This window comes from Rhinolophus hipposideros (genome assembly GCF_964194185.1).
Source record: "Rhinolophus hipposideros genome assembly, chromosome: 23".
Classification (NCBI taxonomy): Eukaryota; Metazoa; Chordata; class Mammalia; order Chiroptera; family Rhinolophidae; genus Rhinolophus; species Rhinolophus hipposideros.
In genome coordinates this window covers 39,657,684-39,675,834 of record NC_138069.1, presented here as the reverse complement: position 1 = coordinate 39,675,834, position 18,151 = coordinate 39,657,684, and the positions used below count along the sequence as shown (strand labels likewise).

Sequence of the window (18,151 nt, the reverse complement as noted above, 5' to 3'; positions counted from 1 at the left end):
AGGAGAGCCAAGTGTGTCGCGGCCCCTTTAAAAAGCTGAGCAGGATTTTTTTTTTTTTTTTTTTGAGCCGAATGACTATATTAGGTGACACGAAACTGCTCATCGCTCCTGTCAACACGGCCCCCGGCCCAATGGCAGGCTGAGCCCCCCTCCTCCGTCCGGGTCCCGCCTCTCCTGCCCCTGGGCTCCTCGCTACCTGCCTCCGGGCCACAACCCGAGAGGGAAGGCGGGTGCGCGGGCAGCGGGCGGGCAGCGGGCGGCGGGCACCATGCAGAGCGGCTGCCAGGGGCCGTGGGCAGCGCTGCTCTCCGCCGCCCACCTGGTGCTGTGAGAGGCGCGCTGCCACCATGTTCCCCAGCCCTGCGCTCACGCCCACACCGTTCTCGGTCAAAGACATCCTGAACCTGGAGCAGCAGCAGCGCAGCCTGGCCGCCGGGGAGCTCTCGGCGCGCCTGGAGGCCACCCTGGCGCCTGCCTCCTGCATGCTGGCCGCCTTCAAGCCCGAGGCCTACGCGGGGCCGGAGGCCGCGCCGCCCGGCCTCCCGGACCTGCGCGCGGAGCTGGGCCCCGCGCCCTCGCCCGCCAAGGGTGCGCCCACCTTCCCAGCCGCCCCGGCCTTCTACCCGCGCGCCTACGGCGACCCCGACCCCGCCAAGGACCTTCGGGCCGAAAAGAAAGGTGAGGCGGAAACACAAGACTCTTTTCCCTCCTGGGTCACTTTTGTCCCCAAACCCCCCGCTGCCAAAAACTCTGGCCTGAGTGGAGGAGACCCGCGGGCCTGGGCGGAGGGCCGAGCTCGGGGTCTCCGAGTGTGAGAAGCGACGTTGTCACTGGGCCCCCCACACCCCGCGTCCGCGTCCGCAGGTTCAGGGAAAATGCTGGATTGAGACGATTAGAAACGAGAGACAAAGAAATTGTCGTTGTTGTTGGCCCAACAAAGCCTCAGGCGGCAGCGGCCCTGCTCCGAGATCTGTTACGAAGTGGAGCGATCGGTTTGCGGTAGACAGAACAGAGGGAGGAAGAGAGAGTCTCTGTATCAGGGTTGTTGGGGTACTTTTTAAATCTTTTTTGGGTCTTTTTGAGGATCTGAGAAAAACGCTAACCAGAAATGACAACGCGGCACACTAGACATGCTTTTTGCGCAGAATGGAAGGCGCGCACAGGACCGGCCGTAGCCCAACGGCAACCCGCGTTTCTGGGGCTTTTCCTTCTTTGTTCCAGGACAGTGAACCTTTAAGTACTAGGAACTCGGTTTAAAAGTGGGATACGGCGGACTCTCGGGAATCTGACTTAGTAGCTGTATTTTTCCAATACAGTTTTGGACACGGCCAGCTCCGAGAGGTAGTCTCCTGCAAAAAGTTAGAAAATTCCGCGTCTAAAGGCGCGGGGCAGCGGAGAAGGCCGGGGAAGGCGGTGGGATTGCGGCGCACACCATCCCAGGGACTAGTGAGGGCGGGCAGGGAGGCTGGCCCGCCGGAAAGGGGGCGCACTGGGGGCACCTTGGCCCGATGCAGGGTCCCCGGAACCGGGGAGGCCGAGGGCGCTGGGCGAATGGGCCACTGCGAGCCCAGAAAAGATCTTTCTGAGAGTCGAGGGGCGTTTGTGCAGAAGCGGAGGGAAGGCCCGGGAACAGCTGCCCGCCCGCACCGCGGGCTGAAACGCTCGCTACCAATTCCAATGTGAGCCTGCGGCTTCGCAGGTTCCCAGGCCGCCCGCCCACCGCGTGGCTCCCTGGGCTCTGCGCAAACCCGGCGCCCGCTGCGGAGAGCCTTGGATCCCCAAACCAACCCCTCTTGGCCTTCGGTATCTTCGGTTCCTAAATTGTGAGACAACGTGACTGACCCTGAGGTGGGCCTTGGTCTCCCTTCACTTAACTTCTCACACTAAAGCAGCTTTAATCTAATCCACCCCGTGCTGCATCTGGTTATATTTTCTTTGCGTAAAAGAAAGTATAAATCTGAACTTATAAATCACTGTCCATCTCCTGCAGCCGAATGGGAACTACCCAAGGGCAGAGGCCGCTGTTGTTTTGTCCTCCAGTGCCCAGAGCCATGCCTGGCACATAGTAGGCGTCGGATAAATGCTGACTGCAGAGCGCAAACGGAGCCTTCCGTGGCGCCCCGTGCGCGGGGCCCAGGGAGACACGGCCGAGGTGGTGTCCCCGGCCAGGACGGGCGGCACTGACCAGGGCGCATTACCGCCGGCGCTCGTGGCGGGAGCCGCTCTGACCCAGGTCTCTGCCCCTCTGTCCCCAGAGCTGTGCGCGCTGCAGAAGGCGGCGGAACTGGATAAGGCCGAGACCGACCTCGCGGAGCGACCCCGGGCGCGACGGCGAAGGAAGCCGCGCGTGCTCTTCTCGCAGGCGCAGGTCTACGAGCTGGAGCGCCGCTTCAAGCAGCAGAGGTACCTGTCGGCCCCCGAGCGCGACCAGCTGGCCAGCGTGCTGAAGCTCACCTCCACGCAGGTCAAGATCTGGTTCCAGAACCGGCGCTACAAGTGTAAGCGCCAGCGGCAGGACCAGACTCTGGAGCTGGTGGGGCTGCCCCCGCCGCCGCCGCCGCCCGCGCGCAGGATCGCGGTGCCGGTGCTGGTGCGCGACGGCAAACCCTGCCTCGGGGACTCGGCGGCGTCCTACGCGCCCGCCTACGGCGTGGGCCTCAACCCCTACGGCTACAACGCCTACCCCGCCTACCCGGGCTACGGCGGCGCGGCCTGCAGCCCCGGCTACAGCTGCTCGGCGGCCTACCCCGCGGGGCCCTCCCCGGCGCAGGCGGCCACCGCGGCCGCGGCCAACAGCAATTTCGTGAACTTCGGCGTCGGGGACTTGAACGCGGTGCAGAGCCCCGGGATTCCACAGGGCAACGCGGCAGTGTCCACGCTGCACGGCATCCGAGCCTGGTAGGGAAGGGACCTACCTGGGGCGCCCCGGCGGACCCCGTCTCTAGCGAGGGGTGCTGACCCTCGAGGGGAGGGACGGAGGGCCCCGGCCGCGTTTCTGCAGCCCTCGGATTGCACAGTCACTCCCGCAGAGGCGGCGGCGGGGCTTTTCCCGCCCCGCGTGCCTTTGTCCCCACACGGGGGAGTCTGTGGCCGAGTTGCAGTGAGTGGTCCCGCAGCCTGGCGCCCGAGCTGTGGCCCCAGAGCGCACCCCCAACCAGCCGAACACAGGCCCGTTGGGACTGGGAGCCCGTGCGGGCGCCGGGATGCCAGGACCGAGACCCGGCTCCTTTCCCCAGCGTGGGCCAGGCGCCCTGCCGCCGCCCACCCTCCGTATTTATGTTTTTACCTGTCGCTGTAAGAAATGAGAATCCCCTTCCCATTAAAGAGAGTGCGCTGACCCCGCACGTGTGCTTCTTTCAGCTTGCCGCGCTCCAGAAAGGATTCCGGAGGGCAGAGGCCTTTCTGCCGCTGGTCTTGAGTACAGGGCGTAGACATTCACTGAGCAAATCGATAATAAACCATGCTCGGTCCCTTAGTGGGCACTTTCTGGAGTTGTCTCTTATAATCTTCAATAAAATGGAGAAAGGGGGGTGCGTCCTATTTTAAAGTTTAGCGGACTGAGAGTCCTGGAGAGGTTTAATGACTCTCCTCAGGCAAGCAGCCAGTACTGGTAAAACTGAGGTTCGAGTCCCGGTCTCTCTTTAGAGACCAAAGGCACCTGCCCCCAGCTCCCAACTGCACCCCCGTGAACCTTACTATGTGCCGGGTACTGTTCCTGGTGCTGGAATTAAATAGCGAGCAAAGGGACCTGGGCCCTAGGCGAGAGGAGGGCACCGTAACTCATCCTGCTTAGAAAAATGCCTTAGCCCATTTTATAGGGAAAGCTGAGGACCAACGTCCTTGCCACGCTTCCGGGAAATCCCCAGCCCAGCGGTATTCTGGGTGGAAGCGCCTGAGGTCCCCAGGCCTGAATCTCACCAGCTGATGGTTTGGGCTGAGCTCAGAGCCCAGATCCAAATGCTGTACAGGATTTACAAGTGAGAAAACTGAGGCTCAGCTCAATCAAGCTAAAAACCCACTCGCTGTGGGACCTGCCCATTGCACGCATCCTCCTTTCCATCTGGAAAATGGGAATAACAAAAATACCTTGCTCTGAGCCCACCACTCCACAGGGGCTCAGGCCTGACTTCCAGCTCCCACATCCACAGCCCCAGCGCCGGGTGGAACTGGCGGGAGGGAGCCGGGGCTTTGTGTTCCTGAGGAATATGGGTTTTCTGCGGTTTTGCTGGGAAGCGTGGGGCTGAACACTGGGGGTGTGGATGTCAGGTGGGGAGCTCCCGGTCACAACCGAAATATTACTTGTGGCGTTCTGGGACCAGTCGCCCCATCGCGGCTTGTTCTGGTCCTGCCACCGGGGAACAGGAACCATCCCGCTGGTGCAGCGCCGCTGGTGCCTGTTCAATGGGCAGTTCCGGTAAGTGCTGCCCCAGCCTCCCACGGGAGAGGGGGAGATGGCAGGAGATTCTAAGGGGTACCGCTTGCCGAGAGCCACTCAGGGCATGGGGTAGAGGGTGCCCGCAGTCTGCAACGATCTGTGATGGGAAGGAAGGGGGAAGAGCTGAGCTCAGGGCTTGGCTCTAGGCCCGGACTTGAATTCCCTCTGCTAGAAGGTCCAAGGCGGCCTGGCAAGGGCCACGGGGACGGGGCTGTGTTCGGCACAGCCAGGGCAATTGGCCTCCTGGGCCTAGCACTGGGCTGCGAGCCTGGTGTGTGAGTTAAGAGCTCTCTGACCATCTCAGTGATGGCGCTGTGGTTCCATCTCATGGAAGGGCACACTGAGGCTCCCCCACGTCACCAGACCAGCTCTTAAGCCAGCCAGCCGCTCTCCTTCCCGGCATCCCCGACTTGAAGTCTTAGCAGGCAGCCTAACTCATACCACCGCGGGGATCCCTCTACCTGGCACTCATCAACCTTGAAGCTCTTAATCAGATCAGTGTATTTGCCCACATCCCCCTGGGGTCCTGCCCACCTGTGGGTCTTTTTCATCTTACACTAGCCTGCGGTAATATTAGACATAATATTTCTTTCACTGACCTTATACCACGAAGTTTTCTCTGATGCCTTCCTCTTCGTTGTCCTTCAGGGACCAGCTGGGTGATCACAAGGTCTCTCACCAACGAAAATCAATGGCTGGCTGGCAGTTGGGCGTGCCAGATACCAGGATTCCGGCTACATGCTGTACAGGGGCTCTCTAATCTAATTCATCATAATCTGCAAACCAGGAAACTGAGGTTCCATCATTGGTCAAGGTCATACATTTTCTGACTATGGGAAGCGCACCCGCCAAATACTGAAGGGCTGGGGGCCTGTTTAAGAAACGAGAGCCTTTGTCTCTCTCCTAAAGATGCAGAGGGAACTTCTCCCGGCCACTGCGCCCCGCTGACGCCACGCTCTCACCAGTGGGGTGAGGCTCTCAGGCTTGACCTCCAGGCTCATTATGAGACCGTCTGTAGTGCGCGGCGCTCTGGTAAGCGGCCAGACGACTGTTGCCCAGCCGAGGGTGCTGGGTCCCGGAGCCCGAGCGCTAGGGGCACAGGGTCAGAAGTATCCTTTACTAAGGTCACGCCCACGTGGACAGAGCGATCCCTTCCTAAATCAGACCGGTAATATTTGTTTGGTTTTTCAATTATTATGTAAGCGACGGGTGCAGAGTGAGAAACTTAAACCAGTACAGAAAAATGAGAAAAACTACAATTGCGAGCGCCTCCCAGGAGGCAAAATGCGGAGATTGGGGTGACGCTGTAGGGCTCCGAGTGCATGGACGCCAGCGGGCACATAGGAAACCAGTTATATTTAATTAATTTTAAAAAATAAAACAAGCGCACAGAACGGTTTAAAAAAATAAGGAGACATAAACTGTGACGTTAAAAAGAAAAAAGCTGGCCCCCGCAGCTGGGGTGGCGCCCTGCAAGCTGGCAGAGAGCCGCGGGCAGGGGTCCCCAGAATGAGAGGCCATATCCATCCCGCCAGGCCACCGCAGCCCTCCCCACCACGCCCCAATGTCCTCTCACTTCCTTGTATTATTTCCAGCCAGCAGACGCAGGATTTGCCAAATCAGAATAGCTTCTTATTTTGTATAGATTTCCCTTTAAATTGATCCCATGTGTGTATCTCAATACTTGTATTTAAAAGAATGCACAAAACCTGCAGACCCGGAACTTGACAGCAGCCAGAACCCTGCCCTGCTTGTTGGCAAACATACCCTTCCTTTGTTGGGGTCCTTTGCCTCCCCCAGGAAGTATTCCAGGCTCAGGCCAGCACCTCCCATGTCTTGGTAACTTCCCCCCTAGACTGGGCTCCTGGAGAAAGGGGCCAGTGGCTTCAGTTTCACTCATCACTCTCTGAGCATACTGCATTCCAGGCACTGTCCTGAGCTCTTTACAAAGTGAACCCGTCTAGTAATCTTTCACTCCTGAGTTCTGCTGAAGAAATAGATGAATCAATCTTAGGCCCAGAGAGAAGGAGTAACTTGCTCAAGGTCATACAGCTGGTCAGTGCCAGAGCTTAGTTTAAAAGCCAGGCAGTCTGGAGTCTGAGAGCACAGTACCCTCCCACTTCCAGCTCAAAGAGTAGGCACCAAGTCAAATATAATGAATTTGTCAATTGATTAAAGAGTACAGTAATAATACTAGCTAACAATTCTGTGAAGATATCTATGTGTGAGGCATAACACTCCTAGGAGGTAGGGACAATCACTCTTCACGTTGAGGAAAGAAAACAGAGCAAAGAGAAGTGACCCACACAAGACCTCACAATGGGGAGGCATGGCAGCTGGGATTCCAGGGGGGCAGTTTCTCAGGAGAGCATACGAGAGAGGAGAGCGGAGTGGGAAGCGAGTGGCCTGACAGGCTGGTCACTCAGAGCCCACAGGGGCTCCCACCCTGCTGCCACAGCTGCTTGGAATAACAGTACAGGTCACTGCCTAACATCTGTTCGTGCTTACTTTGTGCCAGGCCAGGGCTAAGTGCTGACTCTGCAAATCTCATTCTGTCATTTCCCAAGGAGGAAATGGAAACCCAAAGAAGTTGTGGACACTGCCTACCTGAATGTTCTGGTAGTGGGGACTGGTGAGGGCTGTGCTTGAATCCAGGTGGTTCCCCCAGAGCCCCGGCTCTTCGAATCACTCTCAATGGTTCTCAAACTTGCCCGAAGACAGAAACGGCTGGAGGCTGGGACAAACCCAAACTCCAGTCTGCCCTGGCGCCCTTGAATGGGACTCCATAGGGATGGGGCCAGCAAAACTGAGTTTGTAACCAGGTGATCTCATCATCTGGCGAGGTGGAGAACCGCAACTCACAGAGGCCCCAGGCCCTTCAGGCTCCGGCTCTAGGGGCCCGGGAGCAAGTGGAGTCAGATTTCCCCTCTCCCGGCCCTGCTCTTCCATCTCAGGGTCTCTGTGTGTTTGCTGTGATCCAGTGGCTACAACAGAAGCCAGGCAGCCCAGGGGACGCTGGGAGAGGGGAGGCGGGCAGTGGAAAGAAAGCAGAGGGGTAGAGGTTGGGTGAGGTTCCCTGGACAGCTGTCTCAGGTGGACCATGATGTCACCCCAGGGGCTCATGCAGCCCAGTGCCGGCCAGTGTTGCCTAAGAGAGAAGAGGAATTTGGGGGGATTGCTCAGAGACGTTCATCTGTTCTGCCCAGATCCTAAGCTCTACCCTGGGGTCCCACAGGCAGGGGCATAGGGGCGTAACAGCCCCCCTGGGGGTTTACAGAGTGCCAGGCTTTCCACTGGCCCTCTGTCTACATGAGGTCATCAAAGCCTCGTAATCACTTCATCGTGGACTCCACTTTACAGAGGAAGGTGAGGCTTACAAAGGTTTTTTCATTTGCCCTATTCACAATTAGGAAGCAGCCAAGATGAGTTTCAACACCAAATTCTCTTCTTTCCAGTACACCCCCAACTATCCGTACCCCACCCAAACTCCAACTTGCAGAAACATCATTTGCAGCCCTGGCTCACATTAGCTGTGTCCCTCCCCCCTAACTGGTTTCCTCTGTCCTCAGCTTTTTCGGGGAGCTTTGTCACACAAGCCTGGCACACTCCTACCTCAGGACCTTTCTTTGCACTTGTTCCCTTTGCTTGGCCTGACCTTCCCCCCAGATATCTGCCTGGCGAATGCGTCATCTGTTTCAAGTCTTGACTCAACTGTCACCTTACCATGATATCCACCCTGATTATTTTATTTAATATTGCACCCCTCTACATACTCTGCCAAGCCCTTTATTTCCTCCTTTAGCCCTTCTCACCTTTTAATATACTGTTTTGCTCAGTGATATACCCCAAGCATCTAAAAGAGTGCCTGGCACTTGTAGATACTGTAAAATGTGCTGAATGAATGAATATAAATCACCCAAAAGGGAAAACTAGGCAAGAGAAATGAACAGGAATTTCACAGACCAGGAAGCACAAATGGCCCCAACTTATATAAATGTAGTCAATCTATTCATTAGTTAGCAAAACAAAAAGTCATGATGAGATGCTCTAATTCACCCACCAGACTAGCAAAAACTAGAGTTGTCAGTACCAGAAATTGGGAGAGGAGGCATCTATGGGGACTCTTCCCCTGGAAGAGGTATGACTAAGTACAAAGACTTTCGCAGACAGCCTGGCACAACGGAGTGAAGTTGAATATAAGCCTCTTAGATCCAGTAATCCAACTTCTAGGACTAAAGCCCAGGGACAGTGTATGTGTGCACTTGGAGATGTGTAATTAAGTGCAAAGCAGCCTGCTACACAATAGTATAGACCGGAAACAACTCAAACACCTACCAACAGTTGGATGGGGAAATAAGTTGTAGGAGATTCGCACAGTGGAATATTATACAGCAGTGAAAAATGAAGGTTCTTCCACCACACTCGCCAACATGAATCCATCTCAGAGGTGAATCAATGCTCAAAAGTGAGCAAAAGAAGAGTCATTGAAGTATAGAGACCATGAAGTTCTGTTTAAATAAAGATCAAAATGGGCAAAACAAAGTGTATTTGTTACGATGTGCACACAGATGTCAAAACTATAAAGAAACGCAAGTGAATGAATAACTCAAAATTCAGGTAAAGGTTGCCTCTGGAGAAGAGAAAATGGACAGCAGTGGGTGGGGATTGGGAGGGTGTGGTCATGGCCTATCTCTTTGCCTAGAAGAAGGGGACTCATGAGTTCATTGTATTTTTCTATAAAGTATACACATATATGCTCTTTACGCCATTACAGTACCATTCCAAGTGTGTTTTTAAAAAGTCACATATACTTATAAATTAGAATGCACGACAGATGATTATTTTAGATTATCTCATAACCATTGTTTTCCAACTGTGAAATATTATTTAATCTGCTGCACGCAGAGCCCTTTAAGTCGTATGCCCATGTGGGTCTCCTGACAACTCTGTGAGATTCCAGGTATCACAGAAACTGAGGAAACAGAGGTGAAGTGAACCACAAGAGGCAGCCAGCTTGTAGGGGCCTGACTGAAAACTGGAAGTTACATTTCTCACTCCATCACACCAAACCAGGGGAGGAAGTAGGAGGGGTGGGAAGAAAATACACTAAAACCTGCCTGGCCAATGGTAATCTCGAATTCTATACCAGGCCGGCTACCTTAGGACCTCACATAATTCAAGCCTGGTTTACAATAGGATTAAATGGAAAGTACAATTCACACAACGTCAAGTTTTTGCACTTAAAGGGAAATGATCACTTTCGGTATTGCACCACTTCAAAAAGAATATGACTCAAATTGATATACAATATAAAATATAAACTCTGATTTCTCTTGATTGTAAGTCTTTTACAATGATTATCAGAAACAAAGTCGAAGTTTTAAAATGTAAATATATATGGAGAGAGCAATATGTGGAGGCCCTTTCACTGAGCAGCCTGGAATCTATGAGCTAGAGGTCAAGGCCAGAGCGGGGGAAATCGCCACATTATCCTTCCCAGCAATACTGGTGCTTTGGCTCATTGTCTCCATCGATGGGTGACATTCCTCAGTGGAAGCTCCAGGAGCGCTGGGAGTTTGGAATTCTCAGTGCCTTGAACAGTTCTTAGCGTAACATGGACTAAATATTGACCTCTATGTGCTTTATGTTCATTCTGAGTTTCCTAACCTTGGCCATCATACTACGATGCTCCCAGGCCCCTCCCCCAGGGACTCAGATTCAGTTTGTCCTTCAGGTGAGACCTGGGAAATCAGACTGATCCCAGGGTCTGGGCAACACTGCTTATTGTCCTGTGCTGAAACCTGAATGAATATTTGGGGGCTTCCAGGAACCGAGTTTCTAAGAAGTGGTTAAAAACAAAACAAAACAAAACCCACAACACTGTACTCTCTTTCTCTAAGTATTCATTATCCAAACCACTTCACCTAGGTCTTAGAGAAAAACGAAAGACTTCAGAAAATAAAAATAATCACTAAAGAACTGACCACTTTAAAAAGTAGGCCTCATTTAAACAGCAATTCCATGTCTAGATGCCTACTCTAGAGAAATTCTTACAGGTCTCAGGAGAAACACAGCCATTCAATCAAGTCATTTGTCTCAAGTAGCCTTGAGTGGCAGCCCAGTCAGCCCAGTGCAACTTTATAAGGCCATTCAGTTGTACAACGAAATAATAAATATCCCAAGAGATGTGGGATTTTAATTTTAAATTGGGCAAAGGGCTGGAATAGACATTTCTCCAAAGAAGATATGCAAAAGGACCAACAAGCACATGAAAAGATACTCAACATCATTAGGCATTAGGGAAATGCAAATCAAAACCACAATGAGCTACCACTATACATCCACTAGGGTGGCTACTATAAAAAAAAAAAAAAAGAAAATAACAAGTGTTGGTGATGATGTGGAGCACTAGGAACCCCTGAGAATTACTGATGGGAATATAAAATGGTGCAGGCACTGTGGAAAACAGTATGGCGATTCTTCCCCACACCCACCCAAAAAGAAAGAAACATGGAATAATCATATGATTGAGCAATTCTACATGTGGGTAAACATTTAAAAAAAGCAAAAGCAGGGACTCAAATAGATATGTGTGCAGTCACGTTCCTAGTAGCAGTATTCACAATAGCTAAGGGTTGGAAGCAACCCAAGGGTCTACTGGCAGACGCATGACTAAACAAAATGTGGTATACACATACAGTGAAATAGTATTCAGCCCTAAAGAGGATGGAAGTTTTGACACAGGCTACAACATGGATCAACCTTGACAACATTATGCTCAGTGAAATAAGCCACACACACACACAAAAATACTATATGATTCCACTTACATGACGTCCCTAGAGGAGACAGAAAGCAGAATGGTGATTGGGGAGAGTGGAGTGGGAGTTAGTGTTTGATGGGTACAGAGTTTTAGTTTGGAAAGATGAGAAATTTCTGGAGGTGGATGGTGGTGATGGTTGCACAATAATGTGAATGTGCTTACTGCCACTGAACTGTACACATAAAAATGGTTAAAACTGTAAATTTTATGTTATGTATATTTTATCACAATTTCAAAAGATTAAGTCCCAAAATTTAAAGAAAAAAGGAAGAAAAAGAAAAAATGCAGACTTTCTGGAAGCTGAGGTCTGCAGCTTCCAGAGGAAAGTGTTATTCCATTTACAGCCACGGCAACAGGCAGATGAGGTCCTGGCAGAGTGAGCCCAGTTAACTGAAGAGAGAAACAAATCAAGGAGTGAGGATAGGAAAGATGGTTCCAAGGAGAAAGACAGACTCTCCGGGGATTAAGAGTGACCTTGGGAGATCCGAGATGGCGGAGTAGACCAACACTGTGCCTGCTTCCTTCCACGAACAAATTAAAATTACAACTAAATTATAGAGCAATCAACCTGGAGAAGCAGCTGAAGCCTGGCTGAACAGAAGTTTTATACCCAAGGATATAAAGAAGAAGCTATGTCGAGACTGGTAGGAGGGGCGGAGCCGCAGAACTGGCTAACCTCAAACCTTCATGTGGCAGTTGAGAACCAGGAGGGACATCTCGGCTGCAGAGGTTCCCCCCAGAGGAGCAGGGGACCCTGGGGGACCCCACACCAGCCTCTCCAGCCCAGAGTACAGGTGCCAGGAAGCCCCTACAGCATCTAGCTGTGAAAAATAGTGGGGGTTCCGACCATCTGGGTGGGCTGGGAGGCGGCGGGAAACACAGGTGTCCTCCTAAAAAGCCCGCGCACAGATTCACTCGTTCGCAGGCCTCACCTTGGATTCCAGCGGAGGGACAGTAACTCAGGGGGTGTTGGAGGCATATGGAGGGGCGCGCAGTTGTGGTGTTTCAGGAGGAGGGCTGGAGGACAGTTGGCCTTTTCTCTGTGAGGGATCCTCTTCTCCTGCAGCAGGCAGGCTGGCTTTCCTGGTCTTTCCTGTGCTGAGCCCACCCCCTACACAAACGGCCAAATCTGAATCTGATTGGCCTGGTGAGCCCCACCCGGACTCACTGGGATCCCACCCCACACAGGTGTGTTGCATTTTCTTGCTTCTAGACTGTAAACACTGCGGGGGCAGGGACCGTGCAATCCTGGCAGACGCTTCCTAGGAAGCATCAGACTGCTCTGGCGACATCACGTTGACCCTCACATTAACCCAATGGTAGACACTGTCATTACCTTTGTTTTATAGATAAGGCCAAAGTCTTAGCTCACAGGACACAGAGAATAAGGGGCAAAGCCAGGACTGAACTTGGGACCCAGGCAGGCTGGTCCAGAGCCCATCTTTTTATTCATTGGATTCTACTGCTTATATTTGATTCACCACTGCATGGCACACAGTAGGTGCTCAATAAATATGTGGCATGTGAATAGATGTTATCCAGAGGAGCAGTCACAGGCCTGAAAAGGTGGTGTGTCCTTATTAAAAGAGTGGTACGGCTGCAGAGAGCACAGCTGCATTGGTTAAAACCAAACACCTGGATGAAAATCAAAAAGTGACAACACAAAACTATTTGGGGCCATCTATGGCTCAACTGTCCATCTGTTCCCTGTGCCACCCTGTTCCCATTAAGTGTAAAGCTTGTTAGAACTGAAACCAAGCCCCTCCTTAATAGTTTACAGATGAGGAGAGAGCCACACAGCCTCACTGGAGAATGAGGGCTTTTAAAATTGACAGCGTTTCCCCTCAAGGAAATGAGAATTGTTTGGTCCTTCAGGAAACATCTTCAAAGCCAGAGAACCTGGTTTCAGCACAGCATTTGGCAGAAGCTAATGGTGCCCCGACTCTCACCATCCAGCTGGCTAGGCCGTCTTCTTCCCCGCGTGGGATCAGGGACCGGCTTCCCGCAGCTGTCCAGGCTGTGGGCTGAAATCAAGAGGCTGGAATGACTCCCGTCCGCTCTTTCATCCACAGCCGCTGGGGCCTGCGGTCCAGAGTCAAGTGTGGGGTGAGCCACAGGGGCTTTCGCAGGGGAGGCCTCGCAGCCATTAGCTCCCATGCTCAAACACTTGCTCCTTTTTATGTTCCTAATCTTTTTACCAGAAACACTGAGCATTCTGTTCTGAGCTGTACTAGGAAACTCACCTTGTCAGGGGGCATTGGACGTCAGGGGTTTTCAGCATCACAACAGTCAGGCTGAGCTCTGTGGAGACTTTGCAGCATGGGCAGACGGGGTTAGGACAGCCAGAGGAAAAGAGAGACGGCAGAGCACGATGATGGGGGAACACCAGAAGTCGGCAAGCAGGAACCAGAACGTTCCATTAGATGAAGAAAAACTCCTGGGACCTGTCAAATGTCTTTGCTGTTTGGGAGGCAACCTGACGGGGTACCACAAAAGTGGGGCACTGCTCTTATGAAGAAAAGATGCTTTCCCCTAGATTCAGGACGATGAACCTGGACCACAATGTCTGGCTGTCATTAACACTGACCATCTCTCGTGGGATTATGAGCGTCTGTTTTCTCTCTTCTTTCTGAATTTTTACTATGATCAGATATTTCCTTGGAAAGCTAAAAAACATATATTTTATGTCGATAAACCAAAACAATGTCTGGCTGTCCCTGCACATAGCCCCAGAACAACCCTAACAAGTGCTCAATCAACACAGTATTTGGTAAATGTCCTTCCCTTGCGGGCCAAGGTCAGCCCCTGAGCCGGGGGACCCCTACCCCAGCCTAGTCTCTTGGAGCTGTTTGCAATCAGAATGTCCCTGGGTCACTCTGTCCCTGAGAGCCACTGACCTGAGAGTCAGTGTCCCGGCCTGTCACTTAACCTTCAGGATTTCTTATCCTCAAATGAGGGCGAAAAGACTTACCAGGCAGATTGTGGGCAATGAGTGACCTGATCTGTGGGCAAATACCCATCCAGTGTCCAGCATATGCAAAGCAACTAAAAGCAATCAAAAGTCATGGATTGAACTGGAAACCTGAACTCAAGCGAGCCTATCACTCAAGTCCCGCCTTCACAGTTTCTACAATGTTCATTCACCGCTCCCATGGTTATTTACTTCATATTTTCTGTTAAGTTCACTTTAATCGACTCACGGCTTTTACTCGCCTACTCCTGAACAATAATATCTGTGAAATCACAGCTTTGATATGCCAGATGTATTTCCCAAAGATCCACCAAAATAAGTGCAAAACTATTGAAAACAAAATGTTTTCTGTGTACCATCTAGAACGGTCTCTCACGCCCCCTCCCCCAGACCTGCAAATCACACCATGGGAAATGCTGCCTTACCCCAAGCCGAACTCCTGTCCAGCTTCCAAACTGGGTTGCCCGTGCTCTGGTGACAACACATCAGGGTGAGGCTCAGGGATGAGGTTCCCGAGAGAAGTCACAGAGCCTTGGTCTGACCTGTCCTCTCTGTCTTCTCTGTGTACGTAATTTTCACGAATATTGATGTAATGGCTGGAAAGTTTATACCAGGAGCTCAGAAAAATGTCTCGCTGCTTCTCTGCACCATAACAAGGAGACAGGTTCTGTGCTGGTCCAGACTGACGTCTCTTTTGTCTCACATCAGTTTGGTCTCAGGTGGCCTAGTGTGTGCTGGGGCCAGTTACTTAACTTCTCTGGACCACAGTGCTCTCATCTGTGAAATGGGACTATCGGCACCTACATCACAGAGTTGTTAAGACAATTAATGACAAAATAGAAGTAAAGCTCTTAGCACAGTGCCTGGCACATAGTAGGTGCTCATTCAATATTAGCTCTTACTATTATCATGTGTTGAGAGCCTATTCTGTGTCCCTACCCCTGTGCCAGGGCTAGGAATCCAGCAATCAACACATGTTCCACTGGAGCCCATGGTGTGAAGATGACATGTGGTAGAGCTCTTTCTTATCCCATATATTCACTGTCATCCCACAATCTCATGGACAGAGAGTACATTCCTGGCCCCTGACTCTGGGCTCAGCCATATAACTTGCCTTTGCCAACAGGATGTCAGCAAATGAAACGGCAGCCAAGGCTGGAGGGTTGGCTTGTGTCCCCGTGTGTCTGTTTTCACCGTGAGCAGAGCAAGCCAGGGCTCGCCTGCTGGCTGATGGAGGAGGGGACACACGCATGGAGTGGAGAGGGCCAGCAAGACCAGCCCACCCGCAGCCTACGTCAGCTGGTCCACGAGAGCCACAGAGCTCATCCACTGCTTACTGCCACTGCAGTTCACCAACTTCTTTTGTTATGCAGCCAAACATTGCGATCATGACTAACTGATACAGAGAGAAAGAATTATAAGTAGCGAGTGTGCGACGATACAGCAAATGCGATGATGGCAGAATACCAATTACAGGAGCCGGAATATGAACCCAGGCAGCCTGACTGAAGAACCTCAGCCTGCAGCCTCTGTGGCTCCCTTCTCCTCCCTTGCCCATCCCCTGACGCCCCCGTCCAGGGCTTGGTAAACATTTTGCCAGTGAGTTGACCCAGTGGAGCTCAGGGGCCATCTCTACATGTGTCTCACTCTGAGGCCTTGTCAACCTTCACTGGTTACCTGCAGATCCTCACCCTGAATCTTAGGAAAGGCTCCTGAGGGCTTTGCTTACTGGGGTAAACGCCTGCACTTGGCCAGGATGAGGCCTGTTCCCGTCCCTAAATGTCCGCTCAGCAGCAGTCCCCATCCTCTAATCCCCACGGAACTCAGCCTTGGTGGGCGGACCGGCCACCTCCTATAGCCACAAGGAAGCAGGGCCCATGACTGACCAGTCCTGGGACAAGAAGTTCTGTGGGACCTGTTGTAGGGGGAGTAGAGGGAGGTGCAGGGAGGTCTCCTTCTGGAAGGGGCCGCAGGGTAGTGGCAGAAGCACTGGTTTTAGCACCCACTCACCTACGTTTTTATCCCAGCTCTGCCATCGTGAGACCTTGGGTGCCTTTCTCCTCCTCACTGAGTCTTGATTCCCCGGACTGTAAAATGGAGCTAATAAAGCCCCCACGCCATGTTGTTGGGGGTATAGAATGGGATAATGCAGGTTCTCCACAAATGTCAGCTCCCTTTCCCACTTTTCATGGGCCTCTGTCTCAATCAAGAGACTGGGCTTAAGGCGGTTTCAGTCTGAGGTCCCAAAGCTGGGACTCCTCCCTCACCGGGCGGGTGCAGTTGGAGGTGGGGTGGCAGTGTGGGTAGAGCCCGGCTTCGGACACAGACAGCCCTGGGTACTTACCAGCTCGTGACCTTGGTCAAGACACTTCCCCGTGCCTCAGGTTCTGCTTGTGCGTCCCTGGGGTGCCAAGGTCCTACCTCATGGAGCTGCTGCGAGCACACACTGAGGCAGGGAAGCTCTCACTCAGTGACAGTTAGTAAAGAATTTCATGACCACTGACTGGGCTTTGTATAATGTGGACTGAACAGAAACATACTCTCATGTTTGCTGTGCCTGTTCCCGGGCCAGCAGCCATCCAGTATGACTGCTTCTTGCAAGAGGATTTGCTGACTGTACATGTCACTCTGCTGTCACTGGACCCTGGTGATATTGGCCACCTTGGAGAGTAGAAAGGAAAGGTGTAGTGGGCAAGCCAGGCCTGGAAAGGGGCGGGTTAAGAAGCCTTGCTTGGTCGTGTTTGATCACCACACAGTTGGAAGGAGGGGGCCGAGGTCCCTGCCCTCGGGCTGTTCTATATTTACCACCCACTAGTGTCTCCATGGGCCCGGTGTGCGCTGATCCCTGCCCAGCCTCCCTGGCTCCCAGGGCCACCGTTATCACTGGACACGGACGCCTTATCTCCCAGAAGGCTCAAGCGGCAATTTGCTTTCAGGTTGAAACCTCCACAAGTCAATTTTCAAATGCTATGTGACAGCCTGTGGCTGCGGCCACCTCCCTGGTCCCCTGGACTTTGGTCTCTGCCCCTCCACAGTGGTTCAAAGGGAGCTTTCTGAATCCTTTTCCCTCCAACAAGTCACCATTCATTCATTCATTCATGCATGCATGCACTAGAGCAGGGCTGTCCAAACTGTGGCCCCCTGGCCAACTGCGGCCCACAATCCATTGTTAATTGGCCCACAGCAAATTCCAAAAATATATTTAGTTTACTTAAATAAACCAGGTGAGGGAGGCAATGCGTACTTCACCTCGAGTGAGTGGCCCGGCTGTTTGTGTATTTTACCGCCTATGGCCCTTGGTGAAAAACGATGAAAAAAGTTTGGACACCCCTGCACTAGATCGATGTTTATTGAAACATTGTGCTGGGGGCTGGGAATGTGGTTAATAAGATATAGAAGTTCCCTGTCCTTCTTGGAGCTTATAGTGAATAAAATACTGACATGAGGAAGTGAGGGCTGCCATATGAAGAGACAGGCAGAAAGATGATAAAAAGGGGGGACCACCTTTAGACCGGGCAGTAAACTTATGGTGTAGTTGATGCACTGTGGTTCCCACAGGTCCCCCAGGGCGGAGGAGGGTGGGTGCCCCACTAGTCACCTGGCGAATCCCCCCAGGTTTGGTTCTCAGCCTCATGTTGCTGGCTCAGAGGTTTAGAGCAGCTTCGTGGGAGCGGATCCTTATCCCAGGGGTGCACTTATGTTATCCAAGCTGTACTGATTGAATCGTGTCCCCCATAAAGATATGTGGAGTCCTAACCCCCAGCACTTCAGAATGTGACCTTATTTGAAAACAGGGTCGTTGCTAATGGAATTAGTTAAGATGAGGTCATTAGGGTGAACTTCATCCAATGTCACTGGTGTCCTCACAAAGAGGAAGAACTGGACACAGCGACAGATGTGCACAGAGGGAATACTGTAAAGA

The 18,151-nt window shown here is 52.3% G+C and overlaps 1 protein-coding gene across 1 annotated transcript; it reads left to right on the top strand.

Moving 5' to 3' along the window:
• The first annotated feature begins 210 nt into the window (after nucleotides 1-210).
• NKX2-5 (NK2 homeobox 5) lies at nucleotides 211-5,805 on the top strand. Its single transcript, XM_081035570.1, has 2 exons — nucleotides 211-678; nucleotides 2,256-5,805. The coding sequence occupies exons 1-2, from the start codon at nucleotides 348-350 to the stop codon at nucleotides 2,900-2,902; spliced, it is 978 nt and encodes a 325-aa protein (XP_080891696.1). The 5' UTR covers nucleotides 211-347; the 3' UTR covers nucleotides 2,903-5,805.
• The last annotated feature ends 12,346 nt before the right edge of the window (nucleotides 5,806-18,151 follow it).

Excerpts from the sequence above, each read along its gene's own strand:
- NKX2-5 (XM_081035570.1), top strand. The coding sequence starts at position 348 with ATGTTCCCCAGCCCTGCGCTCACGCCCACACCGTTCTCGGTCAAAGAC. Across the intron at positions 679-2,255 it reads CCTTCGGGCCGAAAAGAAAG|AGCTGTGCGCGCTGCAGAAG; the intron begins GTGAGGCGGAAA and ends CTCTGTCCCCAG.